This window comes from Dreissena polymorpha, chromosome 4 (assembly GCF_020536995.1).
Source record: "Dreissena polymorpha isolate Duluth1 chromosome 4, UMN_Dpol_1.0, whole genome shotgun sequence".
Classification (NCBI taxonomy): domain Eukaryota; kingdom Metazoa; phylum Mollusca; class Bivalvia; order Myida; family Dreissenidae; genus Dreissena; species Dreissena polymorpha.
This window is the reverse complement of record NC_068358.1, coordinates 115,184,358-115,208,336: the sequence shown is the minus strand read 5'-3', so window position 1 is coordinate 115,208,336 and position 23,979 is coordinate 115,184,358. Positions and strand designations below refer to the sequence as shown.

Here is a 23,979-nt window from a genome sequence, read left to right as displayed (position 1 = left end):
TTAGTGCTTTGTATCAAAAGCAAAAATTAACTTAAAAATATTGATTAACATTCATTTTGGCTTGAAGTGTTCAGTGTAAGTGCTCATTTTATTTGTTCACTTGCAGATAGTGCACTTTTGAAACGAAATTGACGGAATTTGCCTTCCGTTTGGGAAATTTTAAGACAGCAATTGGGAATTTTGTAGCTTTTCTTCAATTGGGAAAGTACCTTTTACGGGTACTTTATAAATGGGAAACATCACTGCATACACATATGAGGGAGATTTGTTTGGCACAGTCGCCTCACGAAAGCGTGCACACTCATCAGGTTGTCGCACGGTTTTCGAACAACCTGAAAATAAATGCTTTGTTATACATCTCATATATGTCGTTTCGTAAAGATCATTTACAAGTATATCAAATGGTAAGATACCGCATACATAAAAAAATTACATCACGTAATTTTAATTTTTATTTTCTTTAATTTAAACCTGATTATGAAAGTAAAACTAATTAATAACAAGCTTAATTAACTTAAATTGAATCTTACGCGGTATACAACACCTTTTACTCCCATTATCCGTGTTGTGACAAATATTAAAGTACAACTGATTAATTATCATACCAATTAACTTTAATTTATTAATGTTTGGCCATTTTAATTATTGTTCGTTTTATATAACATATATAACACCTTTCACATCTCTTACACACAGACATATAACCCTTGAAAAACACCGACCACAATTATAAAAGAGACATTAATTGTGACAACCGTATATTCACATAATTAAAAAAAAGACATAATATCTATGGTCTATACCTATAAACTACTGATCATATTATATCCTTCATCTATTTCTGAATATTTTTTGGGGGTGAGGGGGGGGGGCGTGCGAGTTGACTTCAAAAAGTGCGAGTTTACCAAAAATGACGTGCGAGTTGACCAAAAACGTGCAAGTGTACTTCGGTACGAGTCGACCGGCACCCAATTAAATTACTGATTTGCATAAGTTAACCCCCCCCCCTCCCCTTAAATATTAAATAACATGGTTGCATTTGAAATAATAAGCACAGTTTGTAAATGTAAGGAATGATTCATGGCACATCTTGTTTTATTTTAATAAGCTTGGATTTATAATTTAATTAATATGCAATAATTCGGTTCAAAGTCTTGTGGATTTTAACCTTCATAAAGTACTACGTGTAAATAGTCCTTGATCAATAGTGCGTAACAAGTATGGCGGCTGTTTTCAAAACAAAACTTGACGGATAACTAAATATCTGCTTATTGAGATAATACCGATGCCAATCAATGCTACGATGGTCGAAAAGGATAGATTTTTAGTTGTTGTTGCAGTTTTAGAAGGCACGTTAACACACCTTTGCATTCAAATATAAACTCATTCACTGTTCATGATTTGACAAGTCTGTTCATGATGGTTTCTTTTATGAATCAGAAATCGGATGCTAGTTGTTTGATTGACGTGTTATTAAATATATTACTTCTTCTTAGTTGATAAAGTAATGAGTGATTTTGAAAATGGCATTTTGTGCGTTTAAAATATGCCTGAATTGCGATTACATTTTTTTGCAATCCGTTAATTATGTCGCGAAAATATGTGACTTTATTTGACAACTAAGCTTGCATTGGTGACTACTGACTAGCACCAAGTTTATGATAGCCAACATACTCATTTATTTCAGAAAAATCTCAAGGAAGTATTTAGTTTTGAGTTCTTCAGGGTTCTGGCCAGTTCTTAAAAGAAGTTGTTGTCACTAAATTTTACCACTTTCTAATGTTGTCCCCATTTATTGTCAATCAAATTGGGCGACACGAATTACCCAACTCTTCCCAAATTGACCTAAATCTACCCAAATTTACATTAATCTTTGTACAAATAATTATTTTACATCATGTTTGTGTGATGGGAACTATTGTTTTGTTTAATGCTTCATCTTTACGTGTGACAATATTTTATTTCCAAATAAAATTACTTTTAATAAATATAGGTTACACACCACTTACAAATTGATTTCTGTTCTGGCCACTGGGACCCAATATCCGATACCCAATATATTTTGATCATAAATGTTGTCATTGTAGTACATGTTACCGTCCTGAAGATTTGTTTCTTATTTTAAAGTTCACTTGCTTGTTGCCATACTTAACATTTTCCACAATAAACTCGAACTGTCTGCCTACAGTACACTCCACGCGTTTTCCCCAAAAAACTCGCTCCCTCCGCGGGTTTTTTTTCTGCTAGCGAGTGTTCACGCGGCGTTGGAAGAGCGAGGTGAACTCGATAAAACGCTCGGCGTTACGCCGCGTTCGCTAATTCCCGCGGCGTGTATTACTTTAGGCTAGTCGGTAAATGCAGACACTTTCCGTTCTTATCAGTGATCGCCGCGCAACGCCGCGTTAGCAGTGTGCTAAAAGATAAAAAAGATAATTGTATAGAAAATTAATACGTATAAAAATTATGTTTTTTAATTCACAGGTACGTCTACAATATGAATTAGTCTTATATAATACATTTGACAAATTAATATTTAAATCATGACACATATGACACAAGAATAAATGCTTCGTAAAATTTCCAAAATGAGAATAATAATTCGTAATCCGAAACACACTACGATTTTTAATTGTTAACATGACGTTTACAAATGCTTCCAATATACAGTCATGTATATATCCAGACAAAAGCGCGCGAAAATTATGCTGCAATGTACAAGGTCAAGGTACAATGTATACTCCTGCAAAGCGTGCGTGTATTGATTTTTTTTTTATACAAACTTTGTAGCGCAGAGAACATTGAATTTTCTTGATTTCGGTTAAAAGTTTCTTTGGTATTTATTAACGAAATTATATCGCGAATAAGTTAATATTTCCTCTTTAATAATTTCAAATCGAACACGCCGAATCTTTATCGTTACGGTATTTTAGTAGAGTAATTATTTTAACACTAATTGTATAGTAAACTGATTAAAGAAGACATCTGGGCGGAACTGGATTTTAAGTGTTTGACGTTATGAAAACACGCAAAGCTTGTCTACTGACCTATTGTGTAGACTGCTGTCTGCGGTGTTTTGACAAAAGGGATTAACATGTGTGAATGTCACTCTGCCGATTTGGTCCATAATTACTGATAAACATTGTTTAGAATGTCGACGCAACAAGAATACAACTGTGAATATTAAATGCATTTATCATCTCAATAGTTACCACCTTTTAGCAATCAATGGAATAACCTACAAACAAAGAGAAAGTCAATGCATTAGCGAGTAGTCCAAATAATTAGACGTAAGCTACCCCGCTTATAAATCGACCTCATATTTATAGGAGTACATTAGCGAGCAGAGAATTGACTTTGTTCCGACAATTAAAACCATTCCTTATGCATTCGTTGAACGTGTTTACTTGAGTAAGTTATGCCTGTAGACAGGAAGCGGCTTTTCTTTGATTACGTCAAACTGTCAATTCACACAGATTTGCGAGATCATTTGTATACATGTTCAGTATAGAAAATCACCTGCTAACATGAAAACTTTGGATTAAATTATCAAAATAAAAACAATGTTGCAAACTGTGTATATATTAATTGGTAAGTATTAGTTAAAAGACGACGTTTTGTGTGTCGTAAATCAACGAGTTTTCTATACAACAACAACTACTTCTACAACCACGTCGGGATCGATCTATCTTGGTTGTTTTTTTTAATTGTAAATATTATACTACATGTACATGTATGTACTTGTAATAAATGTAATTTTATTTGAAAATCAGGAAGTCAAACAAAATTAAATTGATCGTTATCTCGTAAAACGCGGAGTTACTCGCGTTGCCAACGCCGAGGGCCGCCGCGTCGGCTTATCAGTTTTGCCGATCGTTAACCGCCGCGTCCAAAATCATGCAAACGCCGCGTATAGCGGGATTTTCTTAATCTCCCTCCAGGTCGAAACCCGCGGAGTATGGAGGGAAATTGGGGAAAACGCGTGGAGTGTACTGTACATGTATGCAACTACCTCACTCTACCAAAATCTTACAATATCTGCCCGTCATTGACCCAAATCTATACAAAATTTATACAAATAATTATGTTACATCATGTTTGTGAGACAGGCACTATTGTTTTTTTAATTCTTCATCTTTACTCGTCACGATATGTAATTTTCCACATGCAGGTGGTTAGCGTGTTTCTATGATACCTTGTTACATATATATTTAATTTTATTTTTTTCAGAAAAGTTAATTGTTCGTTAAAATTTGATTATTTATCATTCAAAATTATATTTTCACTCATTAATATCAGAGCCATACGCTATCAACCTGTGTAATTCCCCAATAAACATTAAATATAGGTACACACCACTTTGCTAATTGATTTCTGTTCTGGCTACCCAATAAATTCAGGGCTCGAATTTAACTTTTCTTTCTACTAGCAAAACATTGCGAGCAGCTTAAATACCAGCTCGCAAAATCAAAAAACATTCACGCAAACTTTGCTGGAAACATAGATAAAAGCAAGTTTGGACATTAGTTTAGTACTATTTAACTAAATAAAATATGACATCAACCACAAGTTTTGGTGTTATATATGAAGTTCTTTTTCCCACTTTTTCACTGTTTTCGTGGAAGAATTTAATTTCCGTTTTTTTTCTCTCAACTTAACGGTTAAATTTGCTTTATATTTCGTATTGTTATTTCAATCTGTGGGCAAAAAGAAACTACTTATTTTTTCGCTTCGACGACATGACTGTTCAGGTATTTTGTCTTTTATAGTGAACATGTGTGGATAATCGACTGTTTCATTATCTTTGTACCAATACTATCTGCATATATGTACTATATGTATACCAGTCTACATACAAGGTGCGAGCTTCCGCATATGGGTATTCGGACGTTCTATTAATTGACCTGTGGTTTAGCATTGAGCGCATTTAGCAATATAACTTTTTTTCACTTTTTTTTCACTCGCAAAAAAATTCTAGTGGCTTCAAACTTAACTCGCAATCTGTATTTTTAACCAGGTTTTTAACCAGGTTTTCCGAAGGAAAAAACTGGTTATTAGATTGGCGAATGCGGGCGGGCTGGCTGGCTGGCGGGCTGGCGGAATAAGCTTGTCCGGGCCATAACTATGTCGTTCATTGTCAGATTTTAAAATCATTTGGCACATTTGTTCACCATCATTGGACGGTGTGTCGCGCGAAATAATTACGTCGATATCTCCAAGGTCAAGGTCACACTTTGAGTTCAAAGGTCAAAAATGGCCATAAATGAGCTTGTCCGAGCCATAACTATGTCGTTCATCGTCAGATTTTAAAATCATTTGGCACATTTGTTCACCATCATTGGACGGTGTGTCGCGCGAAATAATTACGTCGATATCTCCAAGGTCAAGGTCACACTTTGAGTTCAAAGGTCAAAAATGGCCATAAATGAGCTTGTCCTGGCCATAACTATGTCATTCATTGTGAGATTTTAAAATCATTTGGCACATTTGTTCACCATCATGGGACGGTGTGTCCCACGAAAGAATCACGTCAATATCTCCAATGTCAAGGTCGCCACGACTAAAAATAGATTAAAAAAAAAAAAAAACTTACAAAGGGGGTTAATGTTTTTTGGTCATTTCAAAAGTTCAGTTTGAGTTTTCTCCCTTTATCAGATTTTTTTTTCACAATGAAAACCTGGTTTTGTGACAATTTTGTCCCTTGTTCACTCTCATTTTGCGAGTGTGCGAGCGTTAATTTCGAGCCCTGAAATTGTGGTCATACATGTTATCGCTGTAGTATAAGTTATTGTCCTTTAGACTAAACGTGTTTTACATTTTTATGTATATTTGTTTGTTGCCATATTCAACGGTTTTAACAATCAACTCAAACTGCCTGCCCAATCAACTCCTTAAATTTACCCAAATCTACCCAAAATTGACCTAAATCTACACAAAGCTTAAAAAAATCATGTTTGTGTGACGGGCACTTTTATTTCTAAATGCTTCATCTTAACTCGTGACAATATGTTATTTCCTAATAAGAAATTATTATAAAAATTATAAAAAATATGGGTTACACACCACGTACAAGTTGATTTACTTTCTGACTATTTTGCTACTGAATAAATTGTGGTCATGCATGCTATCGATGTAGTATATGTTATTGTCCTTTAGCTCAAACTTGATTTACACTTTTTATGTTTATTTGTTTGTTACACAAGTAGCTTTGAGTAGTTTTAATTGGTGCAGATTTGGAGAGATTTGGGAAGATTAATTAGTAAGTGGTGTGTAACCTATATTTGATTTTAAGTATTTTTATTGGGAAATTACATATTGTCACGAGAAGAATGAAGCATTAAACAAAACAATAGTGCCCATCACACAAACATGATGTAATAAATTATTTTTATGTAGATTTGGGGTAGGTTTGGGTGGATTTGGGTAAGTCATGCCGCCGAATCAAATTAGGCTTAATTTAGAGTCTTGTTATTGGAAATTATAGCCAGTATAATATTATAGTATGAACTGCATGCACATGACAAAAACTTATATTTAAAGATCATAGCTATAAATACTTAATCAGTGATTTTTTTTGCTCAAATTTACAGCCGATTTTCGGCTGCTTCCCAATCGCAAAAAAACACGTTTTTTCCCAAAAATCTGACCAAAATTTCCCAAAAAAGCCCAACTTCCAAAAAAAAAAAAAAAAAAATTTTTTTTTTTTTTTTTTAGAAAGAAGTCTCATATAACTTAATTATGATTTCATAAATCTAGGTCTCAACTTTATTTTTTAAACATCTTACAAAATATATAACTTGAATTTAGTCATTTTTGTACATAAATCCCAAACTTGCCACTTTTATTGATTAAAAAAAATCCCAATTTGACCAGACTCCTTTTCTAGAAAACTCCCTGAACATGCACTTAAAAACAATATCACTTCTGTTACTTATAATCCTATTTATAATGGTTAATTTTTCCCAATTTCATGGTTTATCGCGCTATTTTTCCCAATTTCACGGTTTATCGCGCTAATTTTCCCAATTCAAAAGGCACAGGCTGTAACAAATTAAAGCAAAAAAAATCAATGTTAATGTTTTTAGTCCCCTACTGGTTTCAACCGAGGGGACTTATGGTTTGCGCTCTGTGTGTCCGTCAGTCTGTCACACTTTTCTGGATCCTGTGATAACTTTAAAAGTTCTTAATATTTTTTCATGAAACTTGGAACATGGATAGATGGCAATATGGAAATTATGCACGTCATATCATTTTGTTCCTATGTCTAAAGTTCTGGTTGCTATGGCAACAAATTGACTAGAAATACTGCTTAAAATGGTGTTTTTTTCTGGATCCTGCGATAACTTTAAAAGTTCTTCATATTTTTTCATGAAACTTGTAACATGGATAGATGGCAATATGGACATTATGCACTTCATTTCGTTTTGTTCCTACGTAAAAAAATATGGTTGCTATGGCAACAAATAGACTAGAAATACTGCTGAAAATGGTGTTTTTTTTCTGGATCCTGCGATAACTTTAAAAGTTCTTAATATTTTTTCATGAAACTTGAAACATGAATAGATGGCAATATGGACATTATGCACGTCATTTTATTATGTTCCTATGTCAAAAATTCTGGTTGCTATGGCAACAAATAGACTAGTAATACTACTGATAATGGTGGTTTTCTGGATCCTGCGATAACTTTAAAAGTTCTTAATATTTTTTCATGAAACCTGGAACATGGATACATGGCAATATGGACATTATGCTTGTCATTTCTTTTTTTCCTACATCTAAAATGCTGGTTGCTATGGCAACAAATAGACTAGAAATACTGCTGAAAATAGTGGTTTTCTGGATCCTGCGATAACTTTTAAAGTTCTTCATATTTTTTCATGAAACTTGAAACATGGATAGATGGCAATATGCACATTATGCACGTAATTTCATTTTGTTCCTACATAAAAAATTATGGTTGCTATGGCAACAAATAGACTAGAAATACTGCTGAAAATGGTGTTTTTTTCTGGATCCTGCGATAACTTTAAAAATTCTTTATATTTTTTCATGAAACTTGAAACATGAATAGGTGCCAATATGGACATTATGCACGTCATTTCATTTTGTTCCTACATCAAAAATTTTGGTTACTATGCAGGTTTTTTTATCTGATTTTGGGGAAAAGGCCTGGCCTTTTTTGAGGGGAAAAAAATCGCGCAAAATGCCGGATTTTGGGGGGGAAAAAACACGCGAAATGCCGGATTTTGGGGAAAATAAGGAATATCTTAAATAATCAATTCAACATATTTTGCTGTTTTTAAAACAAAATCAAGGCAACAGATAATTTAATTATGCAATATGTTATATTTTCTACACTGGATCAGGTTAACTTATGTATTTAAAGTTTTAAAAAAAAAAAAAAAAATTTTTTTTTTTTTTTAGGGAAAAAAAATGAAGTCTGGGGAAAAATTTACCTGCTGAGGGGAAAAAAAATCTGAGGGGAAAGGGTCGATTTTCGGCAGGTCCCAAAGAAGGAAAAAAAGCCCTGCTATGGCAACAAATAGACCAGAAATACTGCTGAAAATGGTGGTTTTCTGGATCCTGCGATAACTTTACAAGTTTTTAATATTTTTTCATGAAACCTGGAACATGGATAGATGGCAATATGGACATTATGCTCGTCATTTCATTTTGTTCCTATGTCTAAAAGTTTGGTTGCTATGGCAACAAATAGACAAGAAATACTGCTGAAAATGGTGGTTTTCTGGATCCTGCGATAACTTTAAATGTACTTAATATTTTTCATGAAACTTGGAAAATGGATAAATGGCAATATGGACATTATGCACGTCATTTCATTTTGTTCCTACATCAAAAATTCTGGTTGCTATGGCAACAAATAAAAAAAATATTTTGACAATGGTTGAATTTCTGACAATGGTGGAGCCGGTAGGGGACTTTTATTGCTTGGCAATAGTCTTGTATAACACTTAAATTTCAACATATAGAATAATTTAAATTGTTGTCAACTTATTCAATTGTTTTCTAGGGTAGCCAAAATGTAAGCCAATATTATAACACTGTTCTGCTGAATCCTCTTTCCAAGTAAAATCTGTTATTTTTAATATTCTTACTGTCTGTCCATTATTTATGATAAATTGCATCATGACTAAGGACCTACAGTGTAATAATGTTCAAAAATAAATCAAGACCAAATGTACTTCTTTGCTTACACTCCAAAGATCAGCCTTGTTTTTGAATTAAAGTAAACCTGTCCCAAAATGCTCTTTTATGCTTTTTGTTAAGTTACTTTGAATTGAAACTTAACTTGTTGCAAACAAATCCTTAGGCCTTAAAAAGTATTGTTTCCACTTACCCGATTAACCCTGTTTTTTAACCCCCGACTCAAAAGTTTTTCTGTTACAAAATCCGCATCCAAATTTTATGTCCGAACTTTACGCAACTGCGGAAAGCGTCTGAATCCATATCCAGGGCTCGACAGTAAAGGTAGTCCGACTGTCCGGGACAACCAAATTGTTAGTCCGGACAAGTAAATAAAGAATTTGCTAGTCTGACGGGACAAGTGGTCATTTTAATTGTATAACTAAGATAAAAGGCATTTAAAGCAATAACTTCTGTGGAGATATCACTCAACTTTTCCGAGTATATTTTGTATACGTTTAATCATCGAAGCCTGAGATATTCCGATAGTTCCATGTGATGCATGTACTACACTGTACTGTTCACAAGGAAAAGCAACCCTTAACATTTTTTTCTTTGCCAATATAACAAGAATATTCTCCCTTGTAAAGAATATGCATTTTACGACACCGGTACACACCGATCTTACAGACAATTAACGTAGTGACGTCCTCTCTATGTGTATAATGATTTTGTTGTTTTTTAAATATCAGTTAAGTACTGTACATATACATCACTTTTAACATTTTCTGTTTGATGTTGGCAACACACAAGTTTTTGTCAGGTATTATGGCTTTGTATAATGTTTAAAAATCAATAATCTTGAGTTTTCCTGTTATTCTAGTCAGTTCTTTTTGTATTCAAATTGCCTACAATTATGTTTACATGTATTTTGAATGATTCAAGTCTTTATGATTTGAGCATTTTGTATTATTTCATTATATTGCAAAGTACTGCAGGGCTCAACATTAACTTTTGAAGCCACTTGTCCAGTCGGACAAGTAGACCATAATTTCACTTTTCCTGACCAAAAAGCAACTTGTCCTGACCATTATATCTTATTCTGCTCAGTACTTTGCAAATTAATGAAATAATACAAAATGCTCAAATCATAAAGACTTGAATCGTTATACAATTATAATGACCACTTGTCCCCTCGGACTAGCAAATTCTTTATTTACTTGTCCGGACTAACAATTTGGTTGTCCCGGACAGTCGGACTACCTTTAATGTCGAGCCCTGTACTGAGCAGAATAAGATATAATGGTCAGGACAAGTTGCTTTTTGGTCAGGACAAGTGAAATTATGGTCTACTTGTCCGACTGGACAAGTGGCTTCAAAAGTTAATGTCGAGCCCTGTCCATATCCATATGTTATTTATTGGTATATCACAAAACATTGTTCCATGTAAGTATTTTTAAATGTGTTTAATTAAAGTTGTAATCCGAAAACCATTGTCCAGTTTTATTGTTCAAGAAAGCATGCACAAATTAGACCCCTTGTACAAAATGACGTCATTCACCCTCATGGAAAGCATGGGCTTTAATAGAAGTGCATTATGACAAACTGAGAGATCTTTACCTCTTAATTAAAAGCAAGTACACATGTAGTTTTTAAACTTTACGCCATGTTTCAATGGCTTAATCTGCTCCAGTTAATGACTGCCAAAAACTTGCTGCTGAATAGAGCTGCTATTGTGATATTAGTAAAACGTACAAAGAAAAAACACTGTCTTTCCAAATCCCTGATTTTGAAAACTTATGTCATTTTTGCGATTTTGGTGTCAATTGCGATCAACAGTGGGAACTCGGATAACTTTTATTGTATCATTATCTAAGATTAAGTCAGAAAATTATTTCAGAAAAAGTAAACAAAAAAAACCTATGAAAACAATAAGAAGGTACAAATGAAAACACCTTTTGAATTGTTACACTCCTTACTGTAATCCATTTATATAGTACTTTGTTTTAATTTTATCTGTAAATTAAAAGCCAAAAGAATACTATTGACAGATGTTACTATTGCTCTCTTGTCTTTTTTCGAAATTAAAAAAATGTAGATATAAGTTGAATCCAGATGTGGGCAATGCAAATCAATTATGTATACAAACTTCGTCAAAAATATAGAAACTTTTATGTTAAAAATGATCAATGATGCCCAATGTATTTTGCTTAGCACAGCCCATGGGAATTCATATAGAAAGACAGACAGATTAATTTAAAGTGACCTAAAGTCACTAATATTGCAAATATGTTAACTGGAGTCTTGCCAATGAGTATCATTGAATTACATGGTACATAATATGATAAAGCAGTAACATACAATCTTTCTTTACAAGATTTGTTCACAGCATATTACTCTTACCGGTATTTAAGCAATAACCGCATCAATGTCCCCCCAAAACGCATGGAAGTGGAACATCAAATTATGATGCACAATTCTGTTCATAATACATCATACATCAGTATGGTTTCCCATTAAAATTGTAATTAATTCTTACCAGTAGTTAGGAAAATTATATACAAGAATTTAGATTTGTGTACACATTTAAAACACATCTGTCTGAGTGCACAAATGGCCTGTTGAAAAGTCAGGTCTCAGCCATAACTCTGGCATTTATTGATGGCGTTTAAAATAACATAGCACGAGTATAAAACATCATGTGAAAATGAGTGACTTTTAACATCCATCTCCCAACCTCAAAGGTTGTGATCATTCTTAAGGGACATCGGTCAAATTTGGTTCTAATTAGCATAAAATATTTCTGACTTGGCCTTAACTTTGCCATTTATTGATGGATCTTAAAATAAGTTCAAACAAATGTAAACCATCAGAAGACCATGTGTTGTGTGTAAGTTTTGTTTCCAACCTCAAAGTTCAAGGTCACCCTTACAGGACAAAGGTAAAATTTGGCTATAAAAGAAGTTGTCCCGACTGTAGCTTTGTCATTCATCAGGCAATTTTAAAATAGCTTACCACTTATTACCATTATGTGATGGTGTAGTGTCACATGGTATAACTCTTTCCCCTAACTCATTCCCCATAAAACATACAAGCTTGTTTAGTTATTAGTGGAGCTTCGTGACAAAAATGGAATGTGGGGCCATCTGTGGCCTATGGACACAACTTGTTTAAACCTTGTCCAAGTCAATTAAAATTTGTAACATGAATTGAAAAATATTTATTATTCACATGTCGTGAATAGGACAAAATTGATATAACTGTTTTGTGTTAATGTAATTATATGTGACCAAAACCTAGGCTTGATGCAATTTTTTTATATGATGCAATTTTTTTGTAAAACAGCCCACATTCAGTTCAGATAGTAATCAAACAGTTTCAGGTGCAAATATTTTGTAGCTGGTAAAAAAGCGAGTAAGTAAATTGTTAAAAGTGGAACATAAAACAATGCATTGTGGCACCAAAATGTTAGCGATTGCAAGAACTGGTATTGATTATTCAATTATTTTTGTCAGGGAGGCGATTTCCAAAGAGGCCACGTCATCAGCTCATTGCAGAAGCAAAATTCAATGGGGAACTCTTGACAACAGACCCTGTTGATCATGTGGAAAGTCCAGATTTCACACAAGAACTTGCCTGGGAGCTTGATAAAAAAGGATTACATCAACATAGATTACAAAGAACGTCAGTTAAAATACAGTGTTATGCTCTTGATCCATCCACCTCTGTGAAGGAACCTATTGGTTATGTTGTTTTGGACTTAAGATCTGCACACAACAAGCAGGTATGTGCATCACTTTGAGTTCCTACAGCCCAGGTGGTCTTCCACTCTAATGTCTTACCTTCTTCTGTGATCTTTTATTGCATCCGACAGAAATCCTTAATTGAAATTTTGCTGTGCTGCTGTTTATTGATTTACAGGTGATATACGGGTCCTCTTCACTGTTGCAAGTACAAGGGGCCACAGCATAATACATAAGATCTTGCATCTGGGGGGGGGGGGGAGGCTTCATAAAATGAACTAGGTCTTTCCTAAAATATTTTATAATGTTCACATCCTATAAATCTCAATCCTTAAAAAAATGTACAAGTTGTATTGGTGTTATTGATTGTTAAGATTTGTATTATTATGCATACCTATTTGTAATATTGTGGACTTTGCTGCTTTTTAAATTTCTGTAGTATTTTATGACTTTTTAGTGAAATATTTAACGAAAGGCAATATCTGTGACAGGTGACCAAAGCATTTCAAGTTTTAACATAATCGTGAATAACAACATTACAATAATTTTCGCCCAATTTCCAGACATCAAAATGGTATCCGTTGTTGCTTGGCAAGTACCAGAAAAGCAAGCCAGAGCTGAGGCTGGGTCTGTATCTTGATGAAGACAAGTCTGAGGAGAACACAAGTTTCAAAGCAAAGGAAGCTCCACCAAGATGTAAGGGTACTCTGCATTTCCTCACAGGCTAATTAGGGACCACACTTGCTGCATACGCTGGATTTTTGTTTTGAAGAGACCTTCTTTAAACAAAAATTCCATAAACATAGAAAGCAACATAATTTTATAATGAACAAAATAATCTTACTAATTTTTTCCCCAATAATGAAGTGAACAATTATTTTTTTTACATGTTCTGGAAATAATAATAAAAAATGGTGTATTTATTACTAGATGCACACATGCCTTGTACTTTTCACGTTTTGGTAAATAGACAAAATTGAAAAAAGTTGTTTAAGATTCGCAAATTTTCGTTTTAGTTACTGATATTTGTGAGAAAACAGTAATACTGAACATTTACCATGGTCTAATATAGCCATTTTATGCATCTTTTGACGATTTAAAAACCTGAAAATTATAACGAATTGCAATGCCAAACGATTGAATAATTTGGAGAGTTCTGTTGTTGTCGTTTAATTTTGTGAAACTACAAAGATTTCTTATATAAACTATAAAATACGTCTTTCATACATACATGGCAGGATGGCCGAGCGGTCTAATTGGTTTTTACTTCAGGACTCCGGGGGTCACTGGTTCGAGCCCTGCTGCGGGCTACTTTTTTTTCCTTTTTTAAATTTTATTCTTGATGTTTTACTGGAGCTTTTTAGATCCAATGTTTACATTTATCAATATAAAGCATTTAATGACATGACAAACTTCAAAACATGCCAAAATCTGTGAAAAGGCTCCTTTAAGCTTTAGACTGAATTCCCCTACTACCAATGTACTTTCAGTGATAGAGACGCCAGTGAAGGACAAGACTTCCCAGCTGTTGAAGCCCGTCCTCAATGAGGAGGAGGGGTATTACCAACTGGGCCCTCCCCAGCAGTGCTCCGACCAGTTTGTGTTGTCAGTTACCATAGCAACCGCCACCAATCTCGCACAGGTGATAGGTTTGGCAATATCTGTAAAGATTGACCACTCACAGTGACTCACTAGCAGTTAATCAAAGTTACTGATTTGCTTATTTGGTGGAGATAACCACTTTTATGCTGCATTTTCTTCTGACAATCAAATAGTTTTCTAATAACAGAATGAGCATGTTATGTATGATAACTTACTGGGTGGAGCAATCAATTATTTAGTGATTGGTTAATTAATGATGATTGTACAGCTGAACTTCTTAATCACAAACTTGGTAGAGTTAAAGTTCGGGTGAAGTTAATTTGAAGATTCATTCCTGCTTGCCACTCGTCATATTTCAAATAAAATGTTGTTCATCTTGAAATTTTAAACTCAATCTATTTGATAAGTTAAGCATGATTTTTCAATCCCTTCCTGTATTTTTACACATAGAAGTGTTTTTCTCTAAGTATCAACACATTCCCCAATTCACACTTTAACGTGGTGTAATCATGGAAGGCTGTCATAATAGGGAAACATGTCAGCATTTTCTCGCATATCAAGTCTTCTAGTAGTCATGTGTGCTTTTATTCAATAATAACCTTGAGGTGCAGTTTATTGTAGGTAGATTTCTAGAGAATCTGCAAGGTCCCAAAGAAATGATGTACAAATTTGACTTAATATCAAAACACCATTTGTTTAGTAACCATGTCAAGCAGAAAGAAATAACATTTTTTACGAACACAGATTGGTATTATTGAGATTGCATGTGCTATGTTATGTTTGCAAAGGTTCGGTTGTTTGTTTTTAGGCTAGCATGCATATTTATGTGTGATATGTCGTTTCTTTGTTTGCAGAGGTCAATTGCTCCAAATCAATATATTTATGATTATTATAATGTTTTAAATGAGCTTAATATATTGATTTAAATATTTTATTATATTAAAAGTATTAAAGCAAGAACTCAGATTTATAAAATTTAATGTATTGACAGTGCACTCAACAAATTTTTAAGTAATTTTAAGACTGCTACATTATTACTCAAAATATTGTCTATTTAAATTTGCAGCTTATTCCTAGCACACTGGCGCTTCCATCTGGCAATGGATTTTTCTTCTATTTCTCATTATTTGGCAACGATGTTACCAACGAGGTGTTTCATGACCTGATAAACCCACAATTCCCTGCTGAGCGGGCGTCAGTGAGAGTTCGGAGCAGCGTGGAAGCACTGCGTATGTTCTTCACTAGTCAACCTGGCCTACAGGTAGGATTCTCAAAGTGCAAGTTAAATATTTCAATGTGTATTTTCGGCATTAATGATTTAAAGTATGTTTTTGGTCATCTATAGTTGTATGTTAACAGAAAATAAAAAAGTTATCATCACATACAAGGTGTTCATGGGAAAATTATTTTTTACCAGACTGTCAATAAAAGCATTTTCATTGAAATGCAGCAGAAAAATGCCGTCTATAAGGCCTTATTTTAAGAATATCAGGCTTCTGCCCTGATATTGGTCTATCTTTAAGTGCCGTCTTTTTCATAAGCTCAATTACAGTCAGTCAACATGTTTAGAATCATCCGGCAAAAAACATTAATTCATTTGACCCCAATAATTTCTATTGGGATTTAGTGTCAATGTGAGGTGTAAAAATTAAGGGTACAATTTATTTGTATGTTAACAGGTTAGGCCAGACGGTATATTCAGTTTTTTGTCAAAAATAGCCAATTAAAGATTACTCTTTGGAAAATTATTAAAAATCATTCAACTTACAGAATAAGTATTTCAAAACATTGTCATGGCATTTGTTTTCAATCAGCAAAAAGTTTATTTGAAAATAATAAAGCCTTCTATAACAATATGCACTTTTCAAAACATAACTCATTCAATCAGTTCCGGTTAACTTTTTGCAGCATTTATCCCCCCTGTAAGCATAATACAAAAGCTTTCTTGCTAAAACTTTGTTAATTTATTCCTTTACCTAATGTATACCTTAGACACTTCTCATTTTGTTTTTATTGGGGCATTATGGAAAATTAAAAATATCGGAACTGCTGATTATCCGGAACTGGTTGACAAACTATAGCAATGGTTGGTGCATTGTTTCAGTCTCAGCAGTGTATAGATCTCTCATATGGACACGCTGAATTGTGTACCACCCAGCTTGGTCCCAGTACACTGGAGTAACTAAACCCCAGCTTGGGGGGTGGGGGAGAGTAAACAAGGATAGCACTAGGCTTTTATAAACATTTGAGTTGGTCTCTTAAAAAACCTGGCTTAATGCAATGTGTTAACCCTTTCAGTGCGGGAACCGAATTTTGAAGGCCTTTGCAAACAGTTTGGATCCAGATGAGACGCCACAGAACGTGTCGTCTCATCAGGATCCAAACTGTTTGCTATTCTGATAATATTCTTTGAAAAAAATCAAAGAAAATGCTAATTTTAGAAATTCAGCAGACGACATTTTAGCAGACGACAAATTTCCCAGCATTCAAAGGGTTAAGTATTGCCTCAGATTAACCTGTTAGCCTATGAAGTCCTCTTAGGACTGCAATAAGGGATAAAACTCTACACCTTGCGGGAATTTTCATTTAAAGGAAGTGTCTTCTCAGTGAAAATACAGTCTAGGTGGAAAGTGTCATCTCTAATTAACTTGTGCGGACAGGCAAATACAGTCTAGGTGGAAAGTGTCATCTCTAATTAACTTGTGCGGACAGGCTAATACAGTCTAGGTGGAAAGTGTCATCTCTAATTAACTTGTGCGGACAGGCAAATACAGTCTAGGTGGAAAGTGTCATCTCTAATTAACTTGTGCGGACAGGCTAATACAGTCTAGGTGGAAAGTGTCATCTCTAATTAACTTGTGCGGACAGGCAAATACAGTCTAGGTGGAAAGTGTCATCTCTAATTAACTTGTGCGGACAGGCAAATACAGTCTAGGTGGAAAGTGTCATCTCTAATTAACTTGTGCGGACAGGCTAATACAGTCTAGGTGGAAAGTGTCATCTCTAATTAACTTGTGCGGACAGGCAAATACAGTCTAGGTGGAAAGTGTCATCTCTAATTAACTTGTGCGGACAGGCAAATACAGTCTAGGTGGAAAGTGTCATCTCTAATTAACTTGTGCGGACAGGCAAATACAGTCTAGGTGGAAAGTGTCATCTCTAATTAACTTGTGCGGACAGGCTAATACAGTCTAGGTGGAAAGTGTCATCTCTAATTAACTTGTGCGGACAGGCAAATACAGTCTAGGTGGAAAGTGTCATCTCTAATTAACTTGTGCGGACAGGCAAATACAGTCTAGGTGGAAAGTGTCATCTCTAATTAACTTGTGCGGACAGGCAAATACAGTCTAGGTGGAAAGTGTCATCTCTAATTAACTTGTGCGGACAGGCAAATACAGTCTTGGTGGAAAGTGTCATCTCTAATTAACTTGTGCGGACAGGCAAATACAGTCTAGGTGGAAAGTGTCATCTCTAATTAACTTGTGCGGACAGGCTAATACAGTCTAGGTTGAAAGTGTCATCTCTAATTAACTTGTGCGGACAGGCAAATACAGTCTAGGTGGAAAGTGTCATCTCTAATTAACTTGTGCGGACAGGCAAATACAGTCTAGGTGGAAAGTGTCATCTCTAATTAACTTGTGCGGACAGGCAAATACAGTCTAGGTGGAAAGTGTCATCTCTAATTAACTTGTGCGGACAGGCAAATACAGTCTAGGTGGAAAGTGTCATCTCTAATTAACTTGTGCGGACAGGCAAATACAGTCTAGGTGGAAAGTGTCATCTCTAATTAACTTGTGCGGACAGGCAAATACAGTCTAGGTGGAAAGTGTCATCTCTAATTAACTTGTGCGGACAGGCTAATACAGTCTAGGTGGAAAGTGTCATCTCTAATTAACTTGTGCGGACAGGCAAATACAGTCTAGGTGGAAAGTGTCATCTCTAATTAACTTGTGCGGACAGGCTTATACAGTCTAGGTGGAAAGTGTCATCTCTAATTAACTTGTGCGGACAGGCAAATACAGTCTAGGTGGAAAGTGTCATCTCTAATTAACTTGTGCGGACAGGCTAATACAGTCTAGGTGGAAAGTGTCTTCTCTAATTAACTTGTGCGGACAGGCAAATACAGTCTAGGTGGAAAGTGTCATCTCTAATTAACTTGTGCGGACAGGCAAATACAGTCTAGGTGGAAAGTGTCATCTCTAATTAACTTGTGCGGACAGGCAAATACAGTCTAGGTGGAAAGTGTCATCTCTAATTAACTTGTGCGGACAGGCAAATACAGTCTAGGTGGAAAGTGTCATCTCTAATTAACTTGTGCGGACAGGCTAATCTGACAAAATAATTTACATACATGCAGTGTTCATCATGGTCTATTCAAATTTAGATCTGCACAGATGTATTTTGTTTTCAAAGTTGCAGTTATTCACACATTAATTTCAGGTGCATTTATGTTGTGGAGAGCAGTCACTAGGCAGGGCAGAGGTCCCACTCAACTCGTTACTGAAGAAGAGTAGCACAGAGATCTACATGAAGCCGGTGTCTGTTGAAGGCTCATTTGAGGTGACCAGACTTTATAATTGAAGATTGTCATTTGATAGCAGTGCTTGATGTGTGTGCATAAAGTGTTATCCCATATCAGCCTCCTGATGACTCCTTCACTTTTTCTGTTTTAGGCAGGGGTGTGATTTATCCTCCATTGAGCCAATTACCTCCTATTGAATGAAAAGAGTGCTTCACAAGGGGTTCTAAACTTTTATTGATTTGTTGTTTCCAGAATCATACCCCTGTCTTGAAAGACTTCTAATATTTTTTTCCACTGTTGTCTTTTTAATTTTAATTGATACTTTTTTTAATGCATGTGCGTGTAGTGTTGTCCCATAGGCTTATCAATGGCAACACTTTCCACTTTTATGGATTATTTTTTGTTAGAAGTTTTTTTTCTAAACTAAAATCCTTACAAGGTGGATATAATTGACCCTGATAAGCCTGTGCAGATTGCACAGGCTTATCTGGGATGAAACTGTACACACATGCATTAAGCCCGGTTTTCCCAGAAAGTGGCTTTTGATCTACCCACAGCTAGTTCCTCCAAACCGAGCCAAGCAGCAGATGACAGTGCTGGCTGGCAGTCTTACGCCGGTAGTCGGTCTGTCTGTGGTCCTGAGGAAGGAAGATCTGGTGAGTGTGATATAGTGAGACAAATCAATGAAAATGTAGGCATTTGTGTAGGTCATCTTATGATTTGTAAAGATTAAGTGAGAGTAAATGGTTAAAATATGGATTAATATTTTTATTCCCTCCTAGGAAGGCTGCATAAAGCAGTTAAACTGTACGTCTGTTTGCCGCACATCTGTTCAAAATTTCAAGTCATAAATTTGCCATATATTGATGGATTTTAAAATAACTTAGCATACATGTCCACCATCATGAGACAACATGTTACATGTAACAGCCCACTCCAAACCTCAAATGCCAAGGTCACATTTAGAGGTCAAGGGTCAAATTTGGACTTAAAAGAACTTGGACATTCCTGTCTTAGCCTTAACTTGCCATACATTGATGGATGTTACATAGTGTTGCAGAAATGCAATCCATCATAATACAATGAGAAACACACATCTCACTACCTCAAAAGTCTATGACACACAGTTCAAAGGTCACATTTTGCCATAAATAACTTGTCAACAATGTTACATTGTCATTATTCAATATTGTTTTTGTTTCATTCATAAAATTCATAATTATGTTGAAGTAAGGCACTTCTATTTCTCAAAACCATTGAACATGTTTTGTAAGTGTTTGCATATGTAGTCCTATATTTTGGTCTGTGTTGTGTAAATGTTGATTTAAATTTAATCCTCAAAGAAGTATGTTCCACTTAAAGGCCATGAAATCTCCTGTCAAAGAAGACCATCTCAGTCCAATACGTTCCCCAGCTCCCCAATCCCCGCATCACAAGGCTAGAGGTGAGCACAGGTCACCTGGGAAAGGTCACCAAGGTGGTGAAAGGTCAAGGTCACCTCCTCAAGGTCAGAGGCAAAAGGCACCATCCCCTACGGGGGCAAAGGAAGAACAACAAAATGGATATGCAGATGATTTTGAGGAGGCTACACATGAGAACGTTAGCAGCTTTGAAGAAGAAAGAAATAAAGAAGGTACAATTAATATAAACTGGGTTGAGAAGAACACTGTCTGTTCTAAGAGAGACCATTTTTATAAAAGTATCCTTCACCAGAGGGTTAAGGTATATATGAGTGGTAGGCGTAATTCAGTCTGTATGTGTATTTGTGCTTCAGTTATTTCCAAACTCTGCTTTATTTATTTAAACAACAGATATTGGAACACATTTAAACGGGGAATATACTTTTTTCACAATACGGCAAAATTGATAAGAGGGCAAAGTCACGTGACTCGCAGAATTCCAGAACGAGGCTGAACGTGTATCAAATGCTAAAAGTGCCACGCAATGCCACATCAGATTTCAATCATTCACTCTTTAAAACATTCGGCGACAATAATATTGTATTGTCAACAAAAGATGACATTGTCAGAATTAGCAGTAATATATAATTCCCATTTTAAGTATTTATGCATTAAATAAATGTTCTTAATTAATGTACTTTTATCTATTCAATTGTCTGCACACAGTTTGACACTCTTCTTTGAGCATTTTTATTGCGGTGTTATATCAAAGATGGATCAATAATCTTGTTTATTGATAAATCTGTGGGTTTTATTGCCCGGTGTTCAGCACAAACGAATTATCTCTTTGTGATCAGATACTGTGCCATCAAATACTAAATAACAATAAGTTGTCATAAACCACATGTAGATGTCTGATCAATAAACAAAATTTATGATACCTACATGTCTTCTCCTTTTAGAAGTATTGCGTAGTCATTTCTAGGACTAATTTTACGCCAAATGTTCAAATTGAAAGTTATTTTTTCTTAAATATTGTCAGAAACTAAATACTGTATAGATATGAGCCAGTTTAATCATAATTATAAAGTGAATGACGGACATTCGTTCCTACGCTAATTTTGACACAGATGGACGTTTGTTCCTATGTTGTTTTGACAACACGGACAAGATTTCCTACATTATTTTGACAAACCGTACATTGGTTCTTACTTTATTGCTATCCTTTTTTATAAATGTTTAACCTGTATTTTTAATGTGTCATTATTAAATTAGTGTGTATGTAAGGTATGTAATAGTGTGTATGAATGTAATATCGACACAAATATCTTAGATGAAATTTCAACAGAAAACATTTTTTTATCGAATGTTCTATCGGCATTGTGTAAAGTTACTCATAATTTAGAAACCAAAATAAACAGTAAAATCATTCTATGGAACAATAAAGACATAACTACTAACAAAAGTTTTTCTATAAACATTGGTTCGAACGAAACATGAAATAAACTTGAAACTTGCTATTTATATAATTATATTCAATGGTGTTGTACAAAACATATATATGTACATACAATTGATAAAATATAAGAGTGATTGATACTATTATGCAGCATTAATTAAAGGATTAAAAATCTAAAATTGTGTGATATAAATAAAAATGCTGTACAAAACTTAAGCAATTAAACAATACCGGCTACAATATTAAAACATAGCAAATGTAAAATTGTATGTAATAAATTGATATAACTAGGTTTAAGACAATAATTATAATTATATGTAGATCAATTGTACGACTACAGAATAAACGACTTCTATTCTTTTGATAACTTATGCTACATATTCAAAATACCAACAATTATTTTCTTACGTACTACACATTGATCAAAAGTATACCCATACATATTAAAGCTGTTATCAACACAAATAACACACCATATACTCAAAAAACATGCGTAGAACACATAATAGCAAAACAAAACAAAATGAACAAAATATTTTACACACTTCAAATTAAAAACCCTGCTGAAATCTCTAAAGCTCAAACTAAATGGCAAAACTTACTTGCAGTAAAAGAATTTAATTGGAAACAAATATTTGTCATGCCATATAAATCAACTACTGATCGCACATTGAGAAATTTTCAATATAAATACATCCAAAGAATCATAGCTACAAATAAATATCTTTTTAAGTGCAACCTATCCAACACAAATCTATGTGATATGTGTAGTGAACATATTGAAACAATAGATCACCTTTTCTGGGAGTGTAAACATATTCAAACACTATGGAATCAATTGACATTCTTTCAAGAGAAACAACAATTAAATGTTAAACTATCTCTCTTAGCCATCAGTTTAGGGGTAAATACATTCAAAATACAAGAGGTTAATAATCCTGTGAATTACATAATTATATTAATGAAATATTTTATATTCAGCATGAAATACGGAAAACAATTACCTACAATGAACTGTTTTATCAATTATTTAAAACTGAAGATTCAAATAGAAAAAGAAAAAGCCCTAAACAATGATAAACTTCATATATTTGAACAAAAATGGAAACAAGTCCGGTATGCTTTCTACCCACTTTATGCAACTCATCCTTATTCATAACTATTCTTCTGTTGTTCTTTTCTTTCTTTTTTTTTAAAACACATATCACAAACAACCAAAGAAAAAACAACATATCAACCCCCTTTTTTATCTTAAGGAAACCACAAGGTCAAAAAATATATATATTAGCATATCTTGTATAATAGGTCTGACCATTATTGCTTAAAATTAAAATAGTGTGCATATTTTCCTCATATTCTTATTCAGTTGAAAATATTTCGTGAGCACGAGCATGATAACGTTAAAAATTATTTGAATATATCGACAAACGCTGATATCTGTACTATGCCAAACCTTACGGAAACTTCATGGTCATCGTTTTGTAGACTTAGACGTGTGTTTTTTGGCGTACGAGTGACACTCGAAGCATAACATAAGCTGACCGCGATCGTTAGTTAGAAGTTCCTTGTTGGAATTGAATTTGAAGGAATGACCCTTTACTATATATAAATGTACGTTTTGTTTTCACAGTTAAGGTATTGCCTTTCATTGTAGGAACCAATGTCTGGATGTAAAACTTATGTAGAAGCGAATGTCCGGATTGTGAAAATTATGCAGGAACGAATATTTGGACTGTCAGAATAATGTTAGAACAATTGTCTGTGTTGTCAAAATGACGTTGGAACTTGGAACAAATGTCCTGGTATTCAAAACAACCTAGGAACGAATTAGTGCTTTGTCTAAATCAGCTTAAGAACGATAGTCAATGGGAATGAATGTCCTGATACCTATTAAAGGGCTTAATAACTATGCGTTTTAAATATCTAAAAATTGTAATGCTTAACATTTTACGTATTTAGTGGGTGTTGGTAAAAAAACTCCGTCATTTAGTAGAGTCTAGTCCTAGAGTGTAAAGAGTGTATGTTAGCGTACAGAACAACATTATCAAAACAAGCACTATCGTTCACCACAGCGGGGTTAAATAATGTTTCCGAAAAATACAAAGATTA

At 34.4% G+C, this 23,979-nt stretch overlaps 1 protein-coding gene and 1 long non-coding RNA gene across 16 annotated transcripts in view; both read left to right on the top strand.

Annotated features, from left to right (window-relative positions):
* Positions 1-1,210: 1,210 nt before the first annotated feature.
* The window catches only part of LOC127878205 (centrosomal protein of 120 kDa-like), a 42,546-nt gene continuing 19,777 nt past the window's right edge, over positions 1,211-23,979 (top strand). The window contains exons 1-8 of the mRNA XM_052424694.1: positions 1,211-1,349; positions 12,660-12,928; positions 13,451-13,583; positions 14,378-14,529; positions 15,556-15,750; positions 18,930-19,049; positions 19,569-19,667; positions 20,374-20,644. Coding sequence (XP_052280654.1) covers positions 1,286-1,349; positions 12,660-12,928; positions 13,451-13,583; positions 14,378-14,529; positions 15,556-15,750; positions 18,930-19,049; positions 19,569-19,667; positions 20,374-20,644 — 1,303 coding nt within the window. The 5' untranslated portion in view covers positions 1,211-1,285. The remainder of the gene's footprint in view (positions 1,350-12,659; positions 12,929-13,450; positions 13,584-14,377; positions 14,530-15,555; positions 15,751-18,929; positions 19,050-19,568; positions 19,668-20,373; positions 20,645-23,979) is intronic.
* On the top strand, positions 15,935-18,875 carry LOC127878226 (uncharacterized). Of its 15 annotated transcripts, XR_008048783.1 has the most exons (7): positions 17,067-17,112; positions 17,165-17,216; positions 17,269-17,424; positions 17,477-17,632; positions 17,685-17,840; positions 18,049-18,308; positions 18,621-18,875. It is a non-coding gene; the product is annotated as an uncharacterized LOC127878226 (long non-coding RNA). The 15 variants fall into 15 exon arrangements; XR_008048775.1 differs by adding an exon at positions 18,465-18,516 and having other exon boundaries at positions 15,936-17,424; XR_008048778.1 differs by adding an exon at positions 18,465-18,568 and having other exon boundaries at positions 15,936-17,424; positions 18,725-18,875.